The sequence below is a fragment of the Ostrea edulis genome, chromosome 7 (genome assembly GCF_947568905.1).
Source record: "Ostrea edulis chromosome 7, xbOstEdul1.1, whole genome shotgun sequence".
Taxonomy (NCBI): domain Eukaryota; kingdom Metazoa; phylum Mollusca; class Bivalvia; order Ostreida; family Ostreidae; genus Ostrea; species Ostrea edulis.
This window is the reverse complement of record NC_079170.1, coordinates 17,497,010-17,522,520: the sequence shown is the minus strand read 5'-3', so window position 1 is coordinate 17,522,520 and position 25,511 is coordinate 17,497,010. Positions and strand designations below refer to the sequence as shown.

At 35.3% G+C, this 25,511-nt stretch overlaps 2 protein-coding genes across 3 annotated transcripts; one reads left to right on the top strand and one right to left on the bottom strand.

The window, feature by feature from the left end:
• Window positions 1-94: 94 nt before the first annotated feature.
• Window positions 95-10,983, bottom strand: LOC125655032 (protein UXT homolog). Of its 2 annotated transcripts, XM_048885151.2 has the most exons (6): window positions 10,856-10,983; window positions 10,601-10,678; window positions 8,574-8,655; window positions 7,212-7,285; window positions 6,896-7,067; window positions 95-415 (listed from the first exon to the last, which is right to left on the bottom strand). In XM_048885151.2, the coding sequence occupies exons 2-6, from the start codon at window positions 10,675-10,677 to the stop codon at window positions 350-352; spliced, it is 471 nt and encodes a 156-aa protein (XP_048741108.1). In that variant the 5' UTR covers window position 10,678; window positions 10,856-10,983; the 3' UTR covers window positions 95-349. The 2 variants fall into 2 exon arrangements, with proteins under 2 accessions (XP_048741108.1, XP_055999520.1); XM_056143545.1 differs by lacking the exon at window positions 10,856-10,983 and having other exon boundaries at window positions 10,601-10,710.
• On the top strand, window positions 10,897-22,678 carry LOC125655031 (ER membrane protein complex subunit 3-like). The gene is made up of 7 exons (XM_048885149.2): window positions 10,897-11,045; window positions 15,299-15,356; window positions 15,575-15,668; window positions 17,716-17,820; window positions 17,952-18,033; window positions 19,565-19,644; window positions 21,962-22,678. Exons 1-7 carry the CDS (start codon window positions 10,897-10,899, stop codon window positions 22,162-22,164), a joined length of 771 nt encoding a protein of 256 aa, XP_048741106.1. The 3' UTR covers window positions 22,165-22,678.
• Window positions 22,679-25,511: the final 2,833 nt, after the last annotated feature.

Below are 25,511 nucleotides of genomic sequence, written 5' to 3'. Positions count from 1 at the left end.
GATTAAATATGGCAGTGCCACTTTCTGGGATGTTTAAGGCGGTGCTTTTAAAAAATTAATGAAAAGCATACGGCATGAATGTTAAACACAGACATTTACTCTTAGTTTATTCATTTTGGCATTTTAAACAAGATGACAAAATATAAATGAAATCAGACATATTTGATCAGTCACTCCCACTTTTTTGAGTATAAAGCTTTGTAATCAGTATTTTAATACACTGCAGCCTATGCTTAGATTTTGGAATATTTCAGTCATTGAATAATGCGTCTTCTGTACTCCAGGCTCCGAGGCAAGCTTTCATCATGTATACATCCTAGATACTGGATGGAGATTTTTAACAGAATTCTCAGCTTAACACATCTCTGTATGGCTTCTCTGTTTCATAATCTAAATTCTGGATCTCTTGTAAACCCTGAAACATAAAAGGATAACAAAATTCACTCAAATTTTAATAAATAGTTCTACTTGCAGCTAAATACAATATGCATGTGAGCATAACTACATTGAAATGTAACAAATTTGACCATTATCAGTTGCATAGATTTAACCTTGACACATAACCAAGGTTAATGTCTCAGACATTGATTGATATAAGGTCTGCCGGGGTAATAATGTACATTACATTTGTAAAGCACCTTTGAGCATACATAGTGTATGAAAAGGGTGCTATATAAATATGGTATTATTAAGGTCTTCCGTCTCCTGCGGAAGACCTTACTATTATTGTTCGCGTTCTTCTTCTTCATTATTATTATTATTATTAAGGTCTTCCGTCTCCTGCGGAAGACCTTACTATTATTGTTCGCGTTCTTCTTCTTCATTATTATTATTATTATTAAGGTCTTCCGTCGGAAGACCTTACTATTATTGTTCGCGTTCTTCTTCATTATTATTATTAAGGTCTTCCGTCACCTGCGGAAGACCTTACTATTATTGTTCGCGTTCTTCTTCTTCTTCATTATTAAGGTCTTCCGTCTCCTGCGGAAGACCTTACTATTATTGTTCGCGTTCTTCTTCTTCATTATTATTATTATTTTCCTTGGTAGTACACGCGTTTTTCTCAGCCATTTCTCGATCGATTTTCACGAAATTTTCAGGAAAGATGTCTTTTGGTGACGAGACCTTGCTTGCAAAATTTCGTGCTTGACGTCACTTCCGGTCAGGAGTTATCTCTCTTTTAGTGACTTTTTGAAGGGCCTTGTTGTCCACACATCTCCTCCGTTAGTTTTGAAGCTAGAGTCTTGAAATTTCTACACAAGATAGAGTAAACATTTTAGAAGATTTGTGGGGGATTCGATTTTACCGGAGGCGATTTGCCTAAAAGCTCGCCTGGACCTGAAAAAATGGATGCCAAAAATTTTCACCGATTTCGGCGATTTTTGACCTTTGATCTCCAATATCTTTTTTCTTGCAAATACTTTGTTAAGACATGTAGAACAAAAGTTGTGCACATTTATGAGATCTTTTCGAAAATATCAAGATTTAGGGGCTAGCCCCTTAAATTAGGGATCTAGAAGGGCTCAAAGTCTAGATCAAATATCTCAAAAATCGTTAATATTTTGGTATAAGTCAAAGAACAAAAAATGTTCACCTCAACAATCCAAATCTATTCATATAAAAATTTAGGTCATATGTTACGTAATAAGGGATTTAAAGGGCCAAAACCATAATTTTTTTACCCCTTGTATCTCGAAAACGACAAATATTTTGAAAAGCAATAAAGAACAAAAGTTGTTCAGAATGATGATCTGAACAATATGCATATTTCGTTTTTACCCTATGTGGCCCCGTTAGGGAGCTACAGTTTGGCTCCTAAAAATTACTTCTAGAAATAACTCGAGAATGGTAAAGAATTTCTAAATACTTGTTGAACAAAAAATGTTTGAAATGTCATGACCTTTCTTACGATATCAAGCAAAAGGGGCTGACCCTTTAAATTAGGGGCCCAGAAGGGTCCAAAGGTTTATGAGAATATCTCAGAAACTATTAATATTTTGTAATAAGTCACTGAAGCGGAAATGTTCATCTAAACGAGCTTGTTCTTATCAAATCAAAAAGTAGGTCATATGTTACGTAATAAGGGATTTTAAGGGCCAAAATCATAAATAATTGACGCCTCATATCTTGAAAACGACAAATATTTTGAAAAGCATTATTGAACAAAAGTTGTTCAGAATGATAATCTAAACAATATGTACATTTCGTTTTTTCCCTATGTGGCCCCGTTAGGGAGCTACAGTTTGGCCCCTAAATATTTGTTGTAGAGATAACTCGAGAACGGTAAAGAATTTCTAAATACTTGTTGAGCAAAAAATGTTTAAAATGACAAGGCCTTTCTTACGATATCAAGCAAAACGGGCTGGCCCTTTAAATTAGGGGTTCAGAAGGGTCCAAATGTTTTCGAGAATATCTCAGAAACTATTAATATTTTATAATAAGTTGTAGAAGCGGAAATGTTCATCTCAACGAGCTTGATCTTATCCAATGAAAAAGTAGGTCATATGTTACGTAATTAGAGATTTTAAGGGCCAAAATCGTAAATATTTGACGTCTCATATCTTTAAAACGACATATTTTTTGAAAAGCATTATTGAACAAAAGTTGTTCAATGTGTCATAACCTATCGATCAATATCAAAAAATGGGTCTGTGGGCCTCATGGCTCGCCTGTAGAGTCGATTTTTGTCGATATCAGTCGATTTCAAAAACTTGTAACTGGTAAATATTTTGTAAGGACATATTGAACAAAAGTTGTTCAGTTTATCGAGATCTATCGATTGATATCAAGAAATAGGCCTATGGTCCTAATGGCTCGCCTGTAGAGTCGATTTTTTGTCGATATCGGTCGATCTCAATAACTTTTTACAGGTAAATATTTTGTAAAGACATATAGAACTAAAGTTGTTGAGTCTATAGAGGGCTAACAAATGACATCAAGAAATAGGCCCGCGGGCCTTATGGCTCGCCTGGAGAGTCGAATTTCAAACGAATTTCACCGCAACTTTGCTTCAGAAGCTTATGATATGAAAAATTGATTATATCTAAAGTGTCTTAAAGTCGGAAACTAAATTGGGACTCATTTTGTCTTTTTTTTTTTTTTTTTAACTCCGAGTGCATCAACAAATCGGACGGAAGACCTACTCGTTGCTCGCAACGTGATCGTCTAGTTATTATTATTATTAATGTCTCAGACAGAACAACGATATACCTCCTACATTGGGGCAGGACATTTTCACTGCAGAGAGGAGGTCATTTTGACCTACTTTGAATTTCGATGTGACATACTTTGATGTTGGTACTAGTACTACTGAATGATTTTAATGCAAGGTAACAGTCAGGCCATTGTAAAGGGACAAGAGTTTAAAAATATTTAGTTCATTCCCTAGGGGGCGAGATCAAAAGATCAATGTCGGATAAAAACCTAAATTCAAACAGTTAGGGGGTGGGGGATAAAATCCCCCAATACGTTTCTGTCATCCTACATGGATTAAATTACACTTTAGTGGAAAAAGAAAAAAAGACAAGCGATTGTAAAATAAACCACATACATATAATAATATTACATTTTAATGAACATTTCTAAATACCGGTAGTTTTAATGCACACTTTCATTTGTGAATACACAGTAGAAAGGGTATACAGTGTTATTTATACTTGTAAGTTAAAATTTAGTTTTAAAGGGACTGGTTCACAATTTTTGAAAAAAAAAATATTTTGCATTTTTGATGTTAAACATTAAAAATATAACTCATTTAATGTTGACAGCCAAAATTTGACCTTCTGAATGCAAGAATAAAAGCAATATTTTAGCCTTAAATCTGTGTTATGTAAACAAAGACTCAAGTCTTTTTATGCCTCCCTTTGAAAAAGAGGGGGCATATTGTTTTGCAACTGTCGGTCGGTCTGTAGACCATGTGTTGTCCCCTCAATATCTTTCGACCCCTTTGCTTGATAACAACCAAACTTGGTACAGGGGTTGCCCCTGGAGAGTAGATGATCCTTATTGATTTTCAGGTCACATGGTCAAAGGTCAAGGTCAAACTGCTGGTCTTTACCCCATGTGTTGTCCACTCAATAACTTTTGACCCCTATGCATGATAACTACCAAACTTAGTACAAGGGTTACCCTTGGAGAGTAGATGATCCCTATTGACCTTCAGGTCACATGGCCAAAGGTCAAGGTCAAACCTCTGGTCTTAAGCCCATGTGTTGTCCGCTCAATATCTTTTGACCCCTTTGCTTGATAATAGCCAAAATTGATACAGAGGCTTTCCTCAGAGAGTAGATGATCCCTATGGATTTTCAGGTCACGTGGTCAAAGGTCAAGGTCAAACTGCTGGTCTTAACCCCATGTGGTAGACCAGGAGTTGTCTGCTCAATATCTTGTGAACCATTCACTTGATTGTAATGATATTTCATATGTGGGTTGGTTATAAAAAGAAGAGGGCCCCTATTGTTTTTCAGGTCAAAAGGTTAAAGGTCAAGGGTCAATCTACTCTGGACATAGGAATATACTGTCCGCTCAATATCTTGAGAACCCTTTGCTTGACAGACATCAGACTTGGTACACTGGTACATCATCAGGAGAAGATGACACCTATTGATTTTGAGGTCACATGGTCAAAGGTCAAGGGTCAAAATGGACATAGGAATATATTGACCATTGAATGTCTCAAGAATCCTTTGCTTGACAGACATCAAACTTGGTACACTGGTATATCTTTAGCAGAAGATGACCCATATTGATTTTGAGGTCACATGGTCAAAGGTCAAGGGTCAAACTGGACATAGGAATATACTGTCCGGTCAATATCTTGAGAACCCTTTGCTTGACAGACATCAAACTTGGTACACTGGTACATCTTCAGGAAAAGATGAACCCTAATGATTTTTAGGTCACATGGTCAAAGGTCAAGGGTCAAACTGGACATAGGAATATACTGTTCGGTCAATATCTTGAGAACCCTTTGCTTGACAGACATCAAACTTGGTACACTGGTACAACTTCAGGAGTTGATGACCCCTATTGATTTTTAGGTCAGATGGTCAATCCACTCTTGACATAGGAAGATATTGTCTGCTCAATATTTTGAATTGATGATACTACTCTCAATTAAATGATGTGTGTGTGTATAACCCTTTTCAATTTTGCACCATGGGGGGGGGGGGGGGGGGGGGCATATGTGTTTTACAAACATCTCTTGTTATGTATAAAAACAAAGCAGTGAAATATTAATTTTGTAATATAAAGCATCTTAATTTTCCATAGTCACAAATTCTGACTTTTAGATGACACATTCTACCCAAAGAATGCTTGAAATGTGAAAGATATAATAAACTTTGGTTGATATCCATTTCTTTTGAAAATTCCGTAAACAATAACATACCGCAATCTTTGTTTACAAAACAAGTAACAAACTCTCTAAAATGAACTTCTAATTGATAATGTATAACCTTAATATTTAAGTGAAATCTTTTAAACACATTAGACAGAAGGTTTTGATCATTAAAAAGGAAAAACAAAATTTTGGCGGAAATCAGGAATCAGTCCCTTTAATGGGGGTGGAGATGTCTTGTGAAAACTATGTGAATTTAGTTTTTTGTCATTGAACTTTTGATCTCGCCCCTAACAACAAAATGCATATCTATTGATGTGCTTGGGAATATATGTGTGTGTGTATATATATATATATATATATATATATATATATATCACACATATATCACACATATATATATCTATATTATATATGGTTGATACCCCAATAAATGAGTGGTAGAGACTTTATGGGTTCACTTGTTTCATCGCCCGGGTCAAGCGGGTTGATACTTCCGGAAGCGGGTAAGTAACTTGTTTCAAGTATTTTTAAGCCGTCGGTCGACCGAAAAGTAGCCCGGATCGCCCAATAAATTTAGAGCGGGCACATGGAAAACAATATGGCGGAAAATATAGATAAACATTTTCTTGCTCGTTATTTATCCATCTTTCATTCATTAAAAGAGTTTAAATTTCAATTAGCATAAAGTAGTGAGCAGGCATGCGACTGAATTTCTCAGAAATCAGAGGAGTTTGCAGTGTTTGTGAACAAAATATTTGAATAGAAAACTGATTATCAATTATAATTTTTAAACTTACATGGGTTCCATTTTATGAAATCTGTTTTGCAGATGTTCTTTGAAAAATACATAATTTTTGATTTTACATTTTGATATATATTCGGCCGATTTCCCACTCGTTTCGCAAGACAAACCGGGTCAAAACGTCATGTAATAAAAGTGAACCAGGTCATCCACGGATTTCTGAAACAAGTGCGCCCAATATGGAGTACATAGGGATAGCTTTAAATCAGACAGGGAGAGGACCAATGTGTCTTTCATAACATGGTTTTGAGGAAGATTTGTTCTTTCATAACCTGACTTCAGCAAAATTCATTTTATTTCCAACTTACCTGCAGCACAAGCTTGATACGGGCCTGTATTTTAACTTACCTGCAGCACAGGCTTGATATGAGCCTGTATTTTAACTTACCTGCAGCACAAGCTTGATATGAGCCTGTATTTTAACTTACCTGCAGCACAAGCTTGATATGAGCCTGTATTTTAACTTACCTGCAGCACAAGCTTGATATGAGCCTGTATTTTAACTTACCTGCAGCACAAGTTTGATATGAGCCTGTATTTAACTTACCTGCAGCACAAGCTTGATATGAGCCTTTGTTTTGTTTTAACTTACCTGCAGGACAAGATTGATATGGGCTTGTATTTTAACTTACCAGCAGCACAAGCTTGATATGGGCTTGTATTTTAATTTACCTGCAGGACAAGCTTGATATGGGCCTGTATTTTAACTTACCTGCAGGACAAGCTTGATATGGGCCTGTATTTTAACTTACCTGCAGGACAAGCTTGATATGGGCCTTTATTTTAGCAACTTCTGTAGTAAGGGCATCTATCTTGGCATTATTTATTGAAACTTTTTTCTCTATGAATGCCAGAGCCTCGGTGTGGGTCATTTCCAAGAAAAATCCATAACCCACACTCACAAAAATCATGGAGGCATCTGGACTGCAAAATATAAAATATTTTCATTATTTTTTTTATTTCTGAAGGCAATTGTTAAATAAAGGCAGTCAATACTAACATCTAGTTCTGATTTTTAAAGAAAGTAATTATCGTACAAATATAAACATGCCTCTTGAATAAACTTACACATGTGCTTGTACATAGAAGTTGCACCCCAAGTCCACTTTGGTTTTCAGACCATTAGTTTGGAAATCTGATTCCTGAAACAGAAAAAAACCCAATCATACTTGTAACCAAGACAACTTAACATGACACATTATGAAATAATAATCGTACAAGTGCTGAAATCGGAACACAAGGAATTCTAAAATTTGCATTCCATGCAATGACTTTGGTCTTCTATATTCAATTCTGAGCACAAGAGGAAATCAAGATCTTGGAGCACAACAGGAAATCAAGACCTTGGAGCACTAGAGGAAATCAAGATCTTGGAGCACAACAGGAAATCAAGATCTTGGAGCACAACAGGAAATCAAGTATGGAGTGTGTATGATATTTGTATGTTGTTTTACATCCCAATCAGGAATTTTTTACTTATAAAGAGTCTGTAGTATATAGGAGAGATACATGTACATGTATAGGAGAGAAGAAAATTTGAGGCTGGACCGGGAATCAAACCATGGACCCTGCATTACTAGTCAGGTGCTCTAACTACTGAACTACCCAGGTTAATATTCACAGTCTGTATAGCCCTAACTACTACATGCCTCCCTCCTTTAATTTGTCTTTGCCCTCGAAGACACACAATCCATATTCTATTTTGTCTCTGGCAGAACAACCTGCAGTGCAGGAGTGGTCATCGGTACCAACTGTAGTTTATATAGGAGAGAGAAAATAAATGGCTGGACCGGGAATCAAACCCGGGAGCCCTGCATCACTAGTCAGGTGCTCTAACCACTGAGCTGACCAGGCCGATAATAGCCCTAACCACTACAGAGTCATTAATACCAGTCTTAGGTGAAGTAACACAAAGCTTGAAACAAGATCAAGACTGTAGCAGTGAGGGTTCTTTAACCTTCAAACGTTTTCTGCACACTTCATAAAGGGACAGTCAATACTACCTCTGTTAAGTGTTAGGTTTGATGAGGCAAATTGATTGCCCTAATCACTTGGCTCCCTTGACTGTTGGTGTAGGTTAGCATTCTTACAAGTGCATTTCAATCAAACACAAAATACACAACAAAACCCCGAAAAGACTATCCTTGTCATCAACTACAACCTTTTATATTTAACTTCGAAAACAAATTAAATTCTAGTACCCATATCCAAGTTTCATCCTTGACAGTTTAATAAAATTTATTAGGACCTGACAAACAGAATTTCTTATCAGGACCTGACAAACAGAATTTCTTGAAAGCATTACTTGATTTTTTCCTTTTGATTCATTTTAAATGGTTTCATTGTAAAGTGACTAACGCATGCAATTTGTTACTATCTATAGACAAATTGTTTAAATAGGGTGTGATGAATTTTGTTTAATAAACATACCTTAATTCTTTCGATGACAGTTTTCAGCTGTAAATACTCTGCTACCTCTCCATAGAGCTTATCTCTCTGGTCAACCACTTGACTGAAAAATGGAATATATACGATTGTACTTGTACTTAATCTATTTAGTTGAAGATTGTATTTGTCTGATGCGTTTTTGTCTGACGCGTTTTCTTCTAGAATACAGATTACAGTGCAATGTATATTTATTAATTTATTCACCAATCAAAAGCCGTCTGGGGGTATATACAATTTTAACAATTAAACATTATAACTACATGATACAATATACACATGTATACCACACACACACATTATTTAATTTAAAGGATTTCTATATTGAAATTAGTTTAGAATTGGCTCATAGAAATGCTGATTGGTAATGAACTGTACAACACGGATTCTATATGGGAAGTAAAGTGAAACAATATGATAAAATGTTCTGAACACAGAGGGTACCAAGAGCAAAGGGACAGTGTCTGTGCCAAGTCAATCAGACTGACCAGTATTAGAAGACTTCTGGAGAACTCGTACCCAGGAGAACTCGTACCCAGAAATTTGGGTACGAGTTCTCCAAGAGAAGTCGTACCCATCAATATCTGGGTACGAGTTCTCCTGGAGAAAAACTTTGTCATTTTATCAAATAGAAATGTGGGTACGAGTTCTACCGGAGAAAAAACTTTGTCATTTTATTTATCAGATAAATCTGGGTATGAGTTCTCCTGGAGAAAAACTTTGTCATTTCTGTCATAAAAATCTGGGTACGAGTTCTCCTGGAGAAAAAAACATTATCATTTTATCTGATGAATCTGGGTACGAGTTCTCCTGCAGAAAAAAACTTTGTCATTTCTATCATAAAAATCTGGGTATGAGTTCTCCTGGTGAAAAACTTCGTCATTTTGTCATAAAAAATCTCCATGTGGCGGAGAATAGAGGTACTCTATAAAAATACAATGTCGCAGGTTTAAAATTGGTGTTTAATTGCAATAATTATACAATTATTGTCTCTAGCCAATCAGCAATTCAAATGAAAAAACAAAACAACAAACAAGTATGATCATTGTATTTACTTTTTTTATTCGATTGAAAGGCTTGTTCATAGTAAATTATGTATAATGTGTGAAATCCTCGATTTTTTCAAGGAGAAATTGCAACCAGATTCCAAAACCTAAAATGGTACAATTCTTAATGAGATAAACTCATATCAAAATTTTGATTACTATATAATGACAAACTTTTTCTCCAGGAGAACTCTTACCACAATTTATATGACAAAAAAGACGTAGTTTTTCTCCAGGAGAATCCATTTAATAAAATGATTAAGTTTTTTTTTTCTCCGGGAGAACTCGTACCTAGATTTTTATGACAGAAATGACAAAGTTTTTCTCCAGGAGAACTCGTACCCATATTTATCAGATAAAATAACTATGTTTTTTTCTCTGGGAGAACTCGTACCCAGATTTTTATGACTGAAATGACAAAGTTTTTTCTGCAGGAGAACTCGTACACAGATTTTTAATAATACAATTGACAAGTTTTTCTCTAGGAGAACTTGTACCCACATTTCTATTTGTTAAAATGACAAAGTTCGGGTTCTCCTGGGTACAAGTACTCCTGATACCTATTAGAAGTTCTGTACTCCAAGTATTCGAGACAGCTTATTTATAGTATACAATATTATCAGTATTATTAGTCGATATTATTAGTCGGTTGAAAAGCTCTACAGAGCTTGTGTTTTGATTTGTTGAATGTATATAGTGCCGACTTTAAATAAATTTACTTTACTATCAATTAAACATAACTACATGATACCGTATACACATACATTAAATATTCGAGACAGTTTATCTATAGTACATAATATCATAGTACATTACAATGAGACTATATCTAAATTAAAATCATAAAAATGTTGTGAGGGTGACAGCTGTGTGAGCAAGGTCTGTATCACATGATGAACAGTTATGACGTAACAGCATATAAAAATTGTAGAAATAAATATGATTGAACATAAGCAATTCCACTACCTAAGATCTGTCTTCAATCTTTCATTCAGAAACTGTTCATACTGCAATACTTTTGATGGGATACTTTCTGCACACATGCTGTATCATATAAAATTCAGAGTGACTTCCCCTGTTTTGCAACATTAAAATTAGTAATAATGATATTAATTTAAATAATTTTCTATGAGATATTCAAATTGAGATAAATTAGATTTTGTTTCTTTACTTTAAAATCGGATAGATAAAGAGAGAAAATTGCATACGATAAATCATTACCACAAATAAGACGTTTCCAAATATATTTCCGGTTTTGCAGTATGGCGGAGTTGCTGTTGGACTCGGATATCCGAATTTGGGTGTTTTTGCCCATTGTATTAATCACATTCTTCACTGGAATCATAAAGCACTACGTAACAATACTTTTGTCTTCGGAAAAGAAGACGGAATTGCAACAAGTAACTGATAGGTGAGGAATGACGCTGTTCTGTTTGTGTTCGAATTTCCTCAGTTTACAAGCAAGCGTAAGACCCGAGCCGGGTGCTCGTGTGGGAATAGAGGAAATTCGAATATTCAGCTGCACAATGATATACTTACGTAACGTTGATTTCCGATGCAGGCTCCTTTTGGATCCTCATTATTGGTCTCTTCCTCCGATACTAAGCATAACTTAAACTTGTGACTTCCGATGATGTTATTGTTAATTTCGGATCTCATGGCTCACACTGGACCAACATTTTGTGTCGCAACCTGGCGCGCGTGCATCGACTCATACATGTTTACTGTAGATCTATATTTCATGTATGTTATTCAAGAAGCATATACAACATAATATGATTACGGTGTGACCGTTGGGGCGAGCGCAGCATATCTAATACATTTTCAAAAAATTTATATTGAAAACAAGGAAAACTGATCTGGTTCACTGTCAATGCCAATGTAGGAACCAGTTTAGCGGGAAATGCAACGAGCGTGTTGTGACGTAGCCTGGTAGTTGTGACATGACTGTTTACATTTCTTTAGACAATATTTTAAAAAGAAAAAGAAAGGGGGAAGAATATGATATTCATCCTTTCCTTTCAAATAAGAAAGGTTTGTAATACTTTAAAGATTTTTTTTAATTATTATTTTACGAATTGAACCATCCGCCATTTTGTACGAGGGACTTCTGGGATTGGCGTCAAAAAAAAATTCTTGTTAGAGGTTGAGATTTAGCTCGGATTATTTCCCGTGCTCTAGTCATTAGAGCTCGCAGTACGGGCGCTGGCTCGCTATTATATCTCTGATTATTCTTACACAATGTATACAACATAGCTTTGTTTAGCTTTTATCACAAATCACTAATATGATTACGGTGTGACCGTTGGGGCGAGTGCAGCATATCTGAATACATTTTCATAAAATTTATATTGAAAACAAGGAAAACTGATCTCGTTCACTGTCAATACGTAGGATTACTGTCTTGCTCTTCTCGCCAATGTAGGAACCAGTTTAGCGGGAAATGCAACGAGCGTGTTGTGACGTAGCCTGGTAGTTGTGACGTGACTGTTTACATTTCTTTAGACAATATTTTAAAAAGAAAAAGAAAGGGGGAAGAATATGATTGTCATCCTTTCCTTTCAAATAAGAAAGGTTTGTAATACTTCAAAGATTTTTTTTAATTATTATTTTACGAATCGAACCATCCGCCATATTGTATGAGGGACTTCTGGGATTGGCGTCAAAAAAAAATTCTTGTTAGAGGTTGAGATTTAGCTCGGATTATTTCCCGCGCTCTAGTCATTATAGCTCGCAGTACAAGCCAGCGCTCCGCGCTGGCTCGCTGCGCTCACTATAATTATTAGGATATTGTGAAAATCGATCGTATTTCAGCAGATTGCTTTTTAGTCAGTCTGATGACATTGCAGCACAATAATGGTTTTATTTCTAAATATTGTTTTTGGCTAAGTTGACTCAATTCTATTTCATACCAGAAAAATAGGAGTATTTCATAGCATATAAACTGGCTATATTAAATAAAGACAAGAAATGAGTTTCTAAATGTTTATTAATCATTTTAGTAGTGTAAATGACATATATTACTCATTAAATTTGCAGTCTAGAAAGTCACTGAAAATTAATTACTGTAATACATAACACATGATCATAGTTTCACATCACATTTTCACTGAAGAATCCTGTTTTCATCTTGAAATCCAGAATGACAAAGTGGTCCTTTGGTGAATCTCATCATGTAGAGGAGAAGGGACTTCATGAAGTCTGAAACAAATTTTAAATGGCTTAAGATGATGTGAAGTCAAAAGATGACAGGATAGCAATTTCAGAAGAACCTACTGTTTTGCGTTTCCTCATGGCCATTTTCTAAATAGATCAAACTAAAGACCTAAAGAATAATGCAATTTCCCAACATTCCTCTATTTATACACTATACTAATGTTAAATGGATTAGAAAATATAGCTGAACATTCTAGTTTACCTTTCTAGATGAAATCGCTTTTGTACTGTGATGAACCGACAAATTAAATTTTATATATTTTTATTAACACGGAAGTATCTTCCATTGACTAGCTTGTGTGCACAATCACACGCTTTTTATTCCATCCAGTACAAAACAGGTAGCTCCCCAGTAATGACTCCAGGTATCTCTAAAATTACGATATGTACTGTAGGCAACTGGCACGTGCAAAGTTCATTTCATTCACACTTACCTGCACATAGAGGATCAACCCTTTGTTTTGTGTAAACTGCTAAATAAACAAGACGCCCCTAAGTCTTATTGTTCCCATGCGACAGGGTATCCACATTCTGCACAGGTAAAACAGCCCTGAGGCTGTTTGGATGCCAACAGCTGAAATTCAAAATGGCGCGCGAATACTAAAATACGAAATGTCCGTGTCGCATTTCCGGAATTTCTGTCGCATTTTTTCTGAAAAATTGCAAAATGCGACAAATGCGATGGGCAGCACGAGCCCTGGGATCTATAATCGTCCTGATCATCCCACCAATTGTCCAATCTATTCTGAATAAGTTGAGGGTTTTAGCACAAACAACTTGATTTGGCAAAGTATTCCATGTTTGGGTGTACACACTGCACTGTGAAGCAGTATTTCCTTAGGCCGAAATAAAATATATCTTTCCTATTTCCCTCCCCAAAAATATTAGGTAGGTAAAACATTTTACTTTATTGAAACATTTATTTGAAATCTTAGTTTTTGATACACAATGAATACATATCTATATACATTACAATTACATTTTAAAACATTTTGAAGATCAATAGTAGTTCATCAGAGAAACTCAAATGCGAAAAGAAAAGAAAAAATTCATTGTGAAAATTGCACATTTTTATTTTATTTATATATATGATGTATATTGTCAATAAAGTCTTTACTCACTCTTTAGAGTTGGCAGTATTAAGTAGGTAGGGTCTGGAAACCAGAAATGCACATGTATATATTTTATTTTAGCCTTGGATCTAATTTGGCTCTATTACTGGATCTATGTCATATAGGACTGGAGACCGGAGGATTTTTGTTACTCCGCGTGAAATCATCCAAAATAAGTGTTCTGCCATTAAACACTAGTTAAAATAATCTGTTTCTTGATACTCTCATCACAGTTACAATATTTTTCGATCCCATTTACTCTTGAATCAATAGCAAGGCAGAGGACATCAGCTCTGTGTGCATTAATTATTAGATAGTCAGTGACAGTGCTTAACATAAAAGCAGTACATGTAGTATAAAGAAAGTTATTTTTTTCCAAAACTATACATAAATCCAAGTGTAAACAACATAAAACAACTTGTGTAAAATATTTTCTTTTTAAGGAACTCTCTGGATTTATTGTTACAATGGCAATCCAGATATAGACCTGCAGAATACATTTTTCCTTTTTGTAAAACACATTGATGTATGAAATTCAGTGAAGGTGTGTTATGAAAATTCGCTGATTCAAAAATATGTTTGCTACTACATGTATTACAAACATATGGAATGAATTTTATCTCTAACTGGATTTGTAGAATATCCATATCTTTAATAATGATAAAAAGTTGAATGAAATTATTTTTACTTGTACAAGATCAACAGACTTTATCTGATCCATTCAGGTCAGCAAATGAGTGCTCAGGACTCAAAATTAACATAATTATGCATGTCAGTCCGTGACTGGTTAAAAGTCTGGCGGACTGACTGACGTTTGCGCCATTCAGTCCGATGGGAATGGTCAATTTTCTAAACATCATTTTGGAAAACAAACTTATGGAATCTTAAACACGCATAAAATTGCATTCCTCTCTAAATATCAGATGCACCCTATTAGTAAATATAAATCACACATGAAGTGTTACAATATTGCCTGAGGCATATCTACTTAAATTTCATTACTTCGTTTTAAATAGCATTAGCAAATATGTTTAATTATTTCTGGAAAACTGGTGGAGTGGTAAATTTTTTGTGGACTGGTTGAAATTATACTCCATCAGTCCGGCTGAACTGGTGACATAAAAAGTTAGCTTGAAGCCTCGGTGCTGTTAGCCCTGGTGCTGTTTATAGCCCTGGTGCTGTTACAGCTGTTGAACAGATGATAATACTGCAGGTTGCTGGTAACTGTTCGATGTTGGTTACATAGTAAACATTATTAGACAGAGTTGTAATGTTATATGCAAAATCTGAGTGTTAATAATCTTCAGCTTTAACAAGTTTCATTTTCAAATTTCAGTCACGTACTAATAAGGAGCAAGATCCTAAGAGAAAATGGGAAATTCATAACAAAACAGGTAATTGTTAGGTGTTACAGATAGAGAATGCTAAATTTGTAATCTATTGAATGAACTGAAGTGTAGAAACCAAATTCTGTTTCAAAATACATTTTTTTTAATATCTTCTTTCTACGTTAAAAATAAAGTATTAAAGACTAACTGAATCAAAGAAACAACATGTATATATCTACAACTTTTATTTTCAGACATAATTGTTTATTTTTTGCATTTTGTAGGGATTTTTAATGAGGAAGAGCTTTTTCAATGCAGAAAATAGTGGTTATTTCAAAACAGAAAAGAGGGAATCAAATACCAAAAACCCAATGACAGGTTATTGTGTGTTAAGATGGCAAGGATTTAGTTCTTTGTCATCTTCAAATCATGTCAGGACACAGGAATCTCTCCGTCCTACATCTATGTTGGTTAGAATTAAGATTGAAATATATGTGTAACTAGAGCCAAGCTCGTTGCAAAGCAACGAGAGGTCTTCCATCGGAGCTGTGTGACATAAAAACCTTAAACTTGACCATATGTCCTTGGGTCAGGTCCTAATGCAGCCTAGTTAACATAAAAATACAGGAACCATACATGAGTATGTGTGTGTGGGATCTAACTTTCGCCTTCTTTCCCTCTTGATATGTTATACGTAACATCACCCCGGGAAAAATTATTTGAAATAATTATCCAGTGATTTTACAAAAGATGAATACAAGTTAAGTTTTTAGAAAGAAAATAATCAACTGTACTGTGACAGGAAGATAAGTACTGTAACGATATAAGTAGTTTGGCTACGCTGGCGATTCTGACTTCTCGTATGTACTTATGAAATAGTTTGAGAATTTAATATATATCATTGAAATGAAGCTATAAAGGTGTACTATAAATTTTTATAGTTAGGTGTTTAATAAATTTATACTACTCAAGTACATGCGTGTATGATCTCATTCCACGAATCAGTCTTTTGAGGCGTGCGTGTATGTGGGATTAAATTCTTTCAGCATTTAACTTTTCAGTCCCAATAATGAACAAAAAATTACTATTTAAATTTATGAAATTTATGGCTCAGGACATACAATAAAGGTTTATAGCTGTTAACAATATTTTATCATACAACAAAATTATGATAGCATAATATTCAGACTGAAGAGAATAATTCATCGAGTTTGAATTATTTATACATACAAATCAAATAAATTGCTCTCAAATCTTGAATATTTTATTAAACTTTAATATCTATCTGCGTAAATACATGTAAGTATATTATGTACACAGTGCGCACAGAAGTCGCGTATGAATTTCACGCCAGGGGCACGTGCCGAAGTAAGTTATACATATTTTTCCCCCTTCACCTACCTAATGATACGGTTACCTGTTTGCGGGTCAAGCATTTTACTCATATATAACACAATACTCGAGCAAAATATTATGTTTATGAGATCAATAAGATGTTAAAGCACAACTTTTCCAGCGAAAGCCATATCGAAATATTTACCATTTTTGAGTTATAAAGCGAAAACTTTGAAGATCCCCAGATCCCTAATTTAAGGGGCCAGCCCCTTTTTAGGGATATCAAAAGAAAGCTCTTAACATTTTGCACAACTTTTGTTCTACACGTCTTAACAAAATATTTTTAGTTTAAAAGATACAAAGGAAAATATGTGTAATTTTTTGCTCCTTTAGGCGTCCTAATTTTTTAACCCTGTCAACCACCATTTCGAACGCTGTAATCAAAAAACATAAAACGATGTGCACAACTAGAATGCTCCTACTTTTCATTTTCGATGCATTTTCTGCTCAAGCTTATACAGTATCGGAGCCTTTGTCTGGAAACCAAAGCCCCTAAAATTTCATTCAAAGGGGAATAACTCGTGAACAGAAGGGAATTTCTGAAATGTAGTACATTATTTTAAAATCATTCTATAAAGTTTATAAACCCTGAAAATTTGAGCAAAATCCATGCAGAAATGAGCGAGATATGAAGCTTCAAAGTTAGCGTCTAGGAAAAAGAAAAAAAAGAAGAATAATAAGAATAATCTTAACCAGCACAATCAGTAGAAGGTCTTCCGTAACAACGGAAGACCTTAATAATGTTGACGTGAATTGGATTGGAATGACATCTTCAGTGTATGATGATGGAGCATAATTTTGTGAACCCTTTAGGTGTGAATTTTAGTGATCTTTATGCCCCTGTTGTCGAGTCACGCGGGACGTAGAGAACTAGCTATACCTGTTACATCAACTATTATCCTTGAATTTTAAGCTATACCTAAACTTAGATGTTGTAATTGTCATGAGAGATTTTAAATTAGCACTTTGCTATATACATGTATTGCTATATACATGGAAGTGCTCACGATAATGCTGTGTTTGTTTGTAGACCCATCTATGATGACAGACATGCTGAAGGGCAATGTTACCAATGTTTTACCAATGATAATTATCGGAGGCTGGATTAACTGGGCGTTCTCAGGGTTTTTGACAAGTAAGTAAATAACTATCAAACAAATTGATTTTTAAAATATGTGTCATATTGAAGTTTCAAAATAATCACACTGGACTGAATTGGATATAAATATGCAGATGACCTTGACAATTTTTATCGTATTTTTGTAGCCAAAGTTCCTTTCCCCCTGACTCTACGATTTAAGCCCATGTTACAGCGAGGAGTGGAGCTGGTATCACTAGACGCTTCATGGTGAGCTGACGTATTTCTTGAAGTTGGAATATCAAACCACAAATTCGTTTTCATATCTATGATGCATTTAATTGTAAACAAAGGACATTGTGTGATAATAGCTGTTTATGGTCCAGAAATGTAAATATTATAAACAAAAATATTCCTTGTTGAAATAGAAACTGAAATGGAGATTTATTTTTCTCTGAAGTGATTCCTATTTTGGAATGATGGGATAAAGCTGATGATTATTTACTGTCTTTGAAAATTGTCAAAATAACTTTTAACATTTTTAAGGCAGATTTTCAAAAAGTTATGGGCCATGTATATGTTAAACAAAATCATTTTCATATATTTGCAATATTAAGATAAAAATACAATGGCAGATCCGTGGGGGTGGGGTGGTCCAGGGGGTCCGGACCCCCCCCCCCCCCCCCCCCTTTTTGCAGACCGAATAGTTGAAGAGTCATTAAATTTTAATGATTCTATGAGTCAAAGGAGGGGGGTGGGGTGGGGGTGGGGATCGTTCATTAGTACCTTTAAGATAAATTGGCAACATTTCGAACGACAACTGTACATTGTACGTTTCGAGAAAAATCCACCAAATTTTCTGGATGTCAAAAATACCGGTACTTGATACATGCTACACTGAATAAGAGAACCTGGTTCCCATAAACCAGGAAATTTTAATTCAGTTTTGAATTGCAATCAAATTGTTTATTTGGTGAAAAACAGTGTTGCATGGTACACAAAACTAAATACACTGTACACTTACATAGTAGATCTATATAAGAGGCAAGATCAAAAGATCAATGTCGTATAAAAATAGTTTGGTGAGAGTAGTTAAAAACTCACGCAAGTTTTGGTCATCTGACCTCAGTTTTATTATACATATGATACTTTTAAAAATAATTTTGGTATGAGTTAATCTTTTTAAACGCTCCTATTCTGTGTCAGTACAGCGTTTTTTGATGTATTAACTAACATGTTTACGATATACACACATTTATTGACCTTGACTGAGTGGATGTAGGCATGGTGACATTAAAAGACCACATTTGTTAATAAACATTAAAAAACATATATAGATTGTTATTTAGTACTATTGTGTATTTCATGATAATCTTTTTGAGTCAAAATTCATTATATGAAGTTTTGAGAGGGGGAGGGGGGTCTTGATGAAAACTAGTGTGATGTTTGTAATACACACAAGTCGACATAACTGTACCACATTCAATACTTCTGAATAATTTGATTGGTTACACAATACTGTGCATGCGCACTAAGCCAAATGTATTTATAGAAATGAATGCGGATTCCCCAACTAAGAATAGATTAAGCGTACAGATAAAAGTGTAAACATAATATGACAACTAGTAAGTGAATTAAAGTTTTTTATCAGACATTGACCTTTTGATGTCACCCTTAATACAAGTGTAACACATACAGAAATGAAAGAAATATATTCATTATATTGGTGTTTATGTAATTTTTGTTGTTAAGTGTAAACTTCAATGACAGAAATACAAATGTATATCTGTTTCAATTTCAGGGTTAGCTCGGCTTCCTGGTATTTCCTGAATGTCTTTGGATTGAGGAGCTTCTATACACTTATACTGGGCCAGGATAATTGTAAGAATTCTTTCTTGTTTCCATTAGATATCATTTATGATATCAGTTAAAGACCCAAAAAAAACACCGTAGGGTTGCTCCACGGATCACTGAATGTGGGCGGAGCTTATCCACGGTCAATGTTATTTACCTGGCCAAGAGATCAGCTGTTGTGTATATTTTTATGATATACACAGGAAATTTCTCAGGTTATTACAAATTATGCTTAGTGTCTTGATTTGTGCAAAAAAAAAAATAAAAATTTAAATTTCTACCTACATGCATACCGCATTTCTATTTCCCGTAAACCTTCAAACTTGGTCATATTTATGTATTGCAAATGACAGGTTTAGCCCATTTCTAAACCTTTGCTTTTTAAAACTTCTAATTAAATTGTTATATATTGCATATAAATAATTTCCTGAATATAATATTACCCGGCGTTTCCGGGCACTTCCTGGTGTCTTGGGAGTTCGCGATGTCGTGGGTGTAGTAGGTAAAATATCCATGTTTCGAGAGAATGAATAAATCCAAGTAGATCTGTGTACATGTACAACCAAATGAAGAATGATCAAGATACCCCTCAATATGGGCCGTCTGTAGGGTTTCTGTAGCTGTAGTGTTTGCGTAATGGTGGTATCCCAAACAGAAGCTGACACGAAGTCTACCCCCCCTCCTCTCTCTCTCTCTTTAGGGTTTCTGTGGACGTAGTGTTTGTGTAACGATGGTATCCCAAACAGAAGCTGACACATAGCTAGTCTACCCCCCTCCCCTTCTCTCTCCCTTACTCTCAATCATTGACTAAATGAGTAATTATTGTCATACGTATGCAACACTATTGCCATGCCATATTATTTCATCTATACTATTGCTACAGTTTTACACATTTCTCTCTCTCTCTCTCTTTATAAATATGAAATCGTGATAAATTATAAATAGCTCAATAACTCTCTCTCTCTCTCTCTCTATTTATCTTTATAAATAAAAGCCGTGATAAATTATAAATAGAAATATCTCAGTAACTCTCTCTCTCTCTCTAAATATAAAGCCGTGATAAATTATAAGTAGAAATATCTCAATAACTTATTTATGCTTTTTTTTTTTTTTTTTTTATACTATTGTTTGATTTCTGATTGTGTAATTTATAATCCATGTGGTATCTCAAACAGAAGCATTTTTTTAAAACTACTGTAACAGCTTTACGCATGGGCAATATAACCATTATACATGTTGATGTGCTGCACCAATAAAGAATTGTTCATGTTTTTATAAATATAAAGCCACAACAAATCATTAATAGAAAATATTCCAATAACTTATGTTTGTTTGTTTTTTTTTTTTTTTTTATTATTATTGTTTGATTTCTGATTGTTTAATCTATAATACATGTATAAAGATGGAGAGAGAAAATACGATGATAAATTGCATTGTATAGGGGACGTTAGAAATTAAAATATTCTAGGTGTGAGTCAATGCTATCAAAACTCAGGTATACTGGGGCTTTCCTCGAGATCTGAAGACTGCTGGTCATCATTAGCCATGATTGTTATCAAAACATCTTTCTCAGGTAGCTGTAGACCAAGGTCTCTGCAAATGTCAATCAACCTAAGCTCTATTATTAAAAGTTTGATTGACCAGCAGCTTATCATTGATCGCTACACAGGTAAAATTTGGGGGCGTTAACTTAAAGTTGGGTCTTTAAGGGGTCTTGTAGATACGAATAATTCAAAGCTTTAGATTCTGTTTTGTTTTATAAAGTAGATTCTGTTCACTACTGTCTCAATATTTACAAAATTTGAAGGAAATGACAGCAAAAAGTGATGCATTTTCTAAAGTTTACTGAAATTTCCTTCAAACAATTATATCAAAAATGTTTAAGTGTTTTTCTTTCAATAAGCAGTTTTTAGGGTCACTTAAAAGTGCTCTAAAAAGATAAATCTATGTTATAGATCTAAGCCAGAGTTGAAGTAGTCAATGCTTAATTCTTTAAATAATAAAGTTTGCTTGAAAAATAGAGTAGGTGAAGGTCAACTATGATGTCATTGTTCTAATCTTAGTCATTGTTCTAATTTAAGTCATGAATAATGCTTTTAATTTTGATGCTAAAGCAAAATTGTAAAATTTAGGGACACCCCAAATACATCTGTACAAAAATATATTCACTATGAAATAAAAAAAAAATTCTATAAAATATTTCCATCTTTTTTTCAACAACAGAACAAGGCTTTGTATATATTTTTTTTTTACGAGTAATAGGGTGTGATAAAATAAGAAAATAAATGGATGTTTCATTTCAATTTGTAAATTTGTAAACTAATATAATAGCAATTTATTGTAGCGGCTGATCAGACCAAATCCATGCAGGAGCAGATGTCAGGGGCGGGAATGATGACACCCCCTGATCCAATGAAAGCCTTTAAAGCTGAGTGGGAGGCGCTAGAAGTGTGCAACCACCAATGGTGTCTTCAAGGGGTGGAGGAAGATATGATTGATGGGCCAGTGCAACCAGAGACCATATATATCAAAAATAAATATGCATGATAATAAGTGCATCTAGTCTCCCTCATGTTTAAGAACAAATAACAAATGAATTATTTGATGTAAGTTTGTTAGTCTGTATTTTTATTGTTGTGTGTACTGCCATTTGATATGAGAATACATTACCTTTTTTAGATGTATACACATACTATCAGAAACATTTTGGAAACACAATTTTTAGATCTCAGTCATGATAGTTGTAAATGAAATATCACACCTGTACAAAGTACAAACCAGGACACTTACTGTACTCCATATTTTCTGGATTAGATTTTCTCAGTTCATTCATTATTAACAACAGGTAGGATTTAGGACACAGAGTATAAAGTAATGCGTTGGCTGTACCCTGTGTGCGAGACACTGCTGAGCTCTGTATGTGCGATGATTTGTAGAATTTTATTGTCATGAATGGAGTAATATAATGGATAAACAGATGGATGTTTTTTTTATGCAGAATTTAATAACTGTATGGAATTACAAAACTGATTAATAAACCCTGACAAGAGTTTTAGAATTCTATGGTTGTTTTTCTTTTGTTTCACAATGACCTTGACCTATTGAAGTGCAAATGACCTTGGGTTGGTTGATTACACACAATAAGGTCAATGTAGCCATTGTGTGGATTATCTCCTTAGATATTGGATAAGAGAACAATCTCATGAATTGTGAAGTGATGAGGGAAATTTCAACGGATTGTGTGATTGAAACGTGCTTGAGTTAAGCATTCGAAGTACCACAACTCGAGAATAGTATAATTAGATTACATGACATGCTTTATAAATGGTTTCGAAAGAATAAATGAACTTGAACTGAATGATGCACATTAGGAATTGTGACATAAATTTTCATTTGTAGACATGTATATACAATGCACATGTACACAAAGGCACATATCTTCTATTTTCAAAGGGGCAGGTGGAATTGAGCTCGCAATTTGTCTAATATTCTTGACAAGCGAGTAGAAAAGGGGAAAAAAGTTGAAAGATATTCTTTTGCTCAACCTTGAAAAAAATCCCGTGGGGGTGGCATTCGTCCTTTGAATCACTAAAAAAGGTAGGGGAGGCAATCTGCCAATATATCTTGCTGCTAATTTTTATTTTACATGGGGAAGAAGTTTAGATACTGGTACCAGGATTAAAGAATCTGGGATCTGCCTCTGTAAATGGATATTACAATAAAATTGAACCTTGATATAAGAATGATGAACCATACAGAAAAAAAGTTATGAAAAAGTGAAGAAAAATACCAGGTGAAACATGTAGATCTTGTGCTGTTGCAACTGTTACAGAATTATGGAGTTCTAAACATTATACTGCAAGGACTCCCTGAAACAGATAGCAGAATATTCCCTTTCAGTTGTTACAGAAGGACATATCTCCTTTATTTGGCAGCTTCAGAAGGTGTACTTTCTTCCACTCCCCCGGTACTCTATCCTGCCCCCATATCTCGTGTAGGAGTAGGTGTAGAATCTCGGTTCAAGTCTGGATATCTGTCGTTGGTGCTTCTGGTGGTATTCCATCGGGACCTGCTGTCTTACCTGACTTTAGCAACTTGATGGCTTTAACGATCTCTGCCTTGGTTGGGAGGTTGATGCTGATACCTAGGAGCTGGGTTGGTGGTAGGATGTTTGGTTGGACTGATGGTGCAGGTCTGTTGAGTATTTCTTTGAAGTATTCAGCCCATCTTGCTCTCTTTGCCTGAGATGACAGTTGGGGATGCTGGTGTTACCAGAGTGTTCTGGTGATCTCGTATAGCATCTTCATGTTCTTTTGTCCCACTGCAGTTTCTGCTTCTTTAGTAAGATCCTCAATGAAGTTTCTCTTGTCTTTTCTCACACTTCTTTTCACTTGTCGGTTCATCTACCAGTAATGTGCTTTCATCTCTGGCTTCTCTTCTTCATTCTATGCCTGGTTGATCTTGTCCTTCACGTGCTTTTTGTTGACGATTAGTGTCCAGGTCTCTATCGTTAACCATTATTTGTGTTTCCTTGTTTTCTAGGGTTGCATTACATGTTGTTGTCCAGACTTCCTGTAAATGTGTCATTGCTCTTCTATTATTTCTTCTAGATCTTGTAGCTGGGAAAACACACTGAACTTGTTCTGCTCTACCTTGAATTCTTCTACGATCTTTTTCAGCATGAGAACATTGAACTTGTGGGATCCTGCCTGGTCATTATAGGCTTTCAGCTTTGTATTGAGTGTTACTACAACCAGGTGGTGATACGATGCTGTGTCTGCCCCACACTTCACCCTGACGTCATGCAGGCTTCTCCACATTCTGCCGATGTTGTAAATTTGGTTGTCGGTCTTGACGTCAGGGGAAATCCATGTGGTTTTGTGGATAAATAGAGTGCCTCTGATTATGAGGTCGTTGAAAGTTCAGAACTCAGAAAAGTTCGCCGTTTTTATTCTGTTCTCCAACTCAGTGTCTGTCCATGATGAGTTCTTGGTTTGCGTTATCCGATGTGGGCCCACTTGTGCATTTAGATCGCGGACCATGAAGATCATCAAGTCTCTCTTTGGTGCTTTGTTCAGTGTTGCTTGCATTTGCTCAAATTATTGTTGTTTGTCTTCAACGTCTGCTGCGTTTGTGGGAGCGTAGCACTGCAAGATGGCGACTTTCCTGTCCTACGAGTTGAATCTTGCAATAGGGATCCTTGGTGACACTGGTTGCCAGAACAGCAGTGCATGCGTTGCTTCATGTGTTATCAGCAACGCTACTCCAAGCATGCGTGACTGACCGTCCTCCAACCCAAAGTATATGATGGTGTCTCCACTGGAAAGTCTTGAGCGTTCTGTTCCTGATGATACTAGCAACGTGTCTCCAAGTGTCAGATAGAAGGATATCCCGTTGCAAAATACCGAAGAGCAACTTAAAACTTAAAACTTGATGTAATCAGTGATTCGGGAAATGCATGTTTCATTGTGATAGGGAGTTAATAGGATGTCTAAGGCGAAAAGTTGAAGCGGACAAGAAATTCAATTTAACCCATTTTAATCGCAACAAGCGGCCGAAGTTCAGGCAAGATTTCCCGAATCACTTTATGTGACACTGGTCTGAGATTCGGAAGAGGCGTCAGTCCAAATATCCAGCCTCGACGAATCTCGCTGAGATTAAACTTGATGTAGTGGAGTGAGAGGGTTGTTTCGTTAGCTCTGATATCGCAACTGATCTTTCAAGTAGACCCACAATAAACACAATTGTCTCAGGTACAAATCAATACCGATCGAAGACCTCAGCTTCATTTAACGATTCGAGTGGATTACAAAAACGCCTTGGAATTGCGTTACGACGGCGACGTGTACGTTGCAGACGTCGTCCAACAGTCATTTTTGTTAGTGAGTTCACGT

What these genes read in the sequence shown, in the direction of transcription:
- LOC125655032 (XM_048885151.2), bottom strand. Translation starts at nt 10,677, where the DNA reads ATGTGTGCAGAAAGTATCCCATCAAAAGTATTGCAGTATGAACAGTTT. An exon ending in CTGTCATCGAAAGAATTAAG is followed by an intron (nt 7,286 to 8,573) that starts GTATGTTTATTA and finishes TTTCTGTTTCAG; the next exon opens with GAATCAGATTTCCAAACTAA. An exon ending in ATATCAAGCTTGTCCTGCAG is followed by an intron (nt 416 to 6,895) that starts GTAAGTTAAAAT and finishes TTTATGTTTCAG; the next exon opens with GGTTTACAAGAGATCCAGAA.
- LOC125655031 (XM_048885149.2), top strand. Translation starts at nt 10,897, where the DNA reads ATGGCGGAGTTGCTGTTGGACTCGGATATCCGAATTTGGGTGTTTTTG. An exon ending in TTGCAACAAGTAACTGATAG is followed by an intron (nt 11,046 to 15,298) that starts GTGAGGAATGAC and finishes TTCAAATTTCAG; the next exon opens with TCACGTACTAATAAGGAGCA. An exon ending in GGAAATTCATAACAAAACAG is followed by an intron (nt 15,357 to 15,574) that starts GTAATTGTTAGG and finishes TGCATTTTGTAG; the next exon opens with GGATTTTTAATGAGGAAGAG.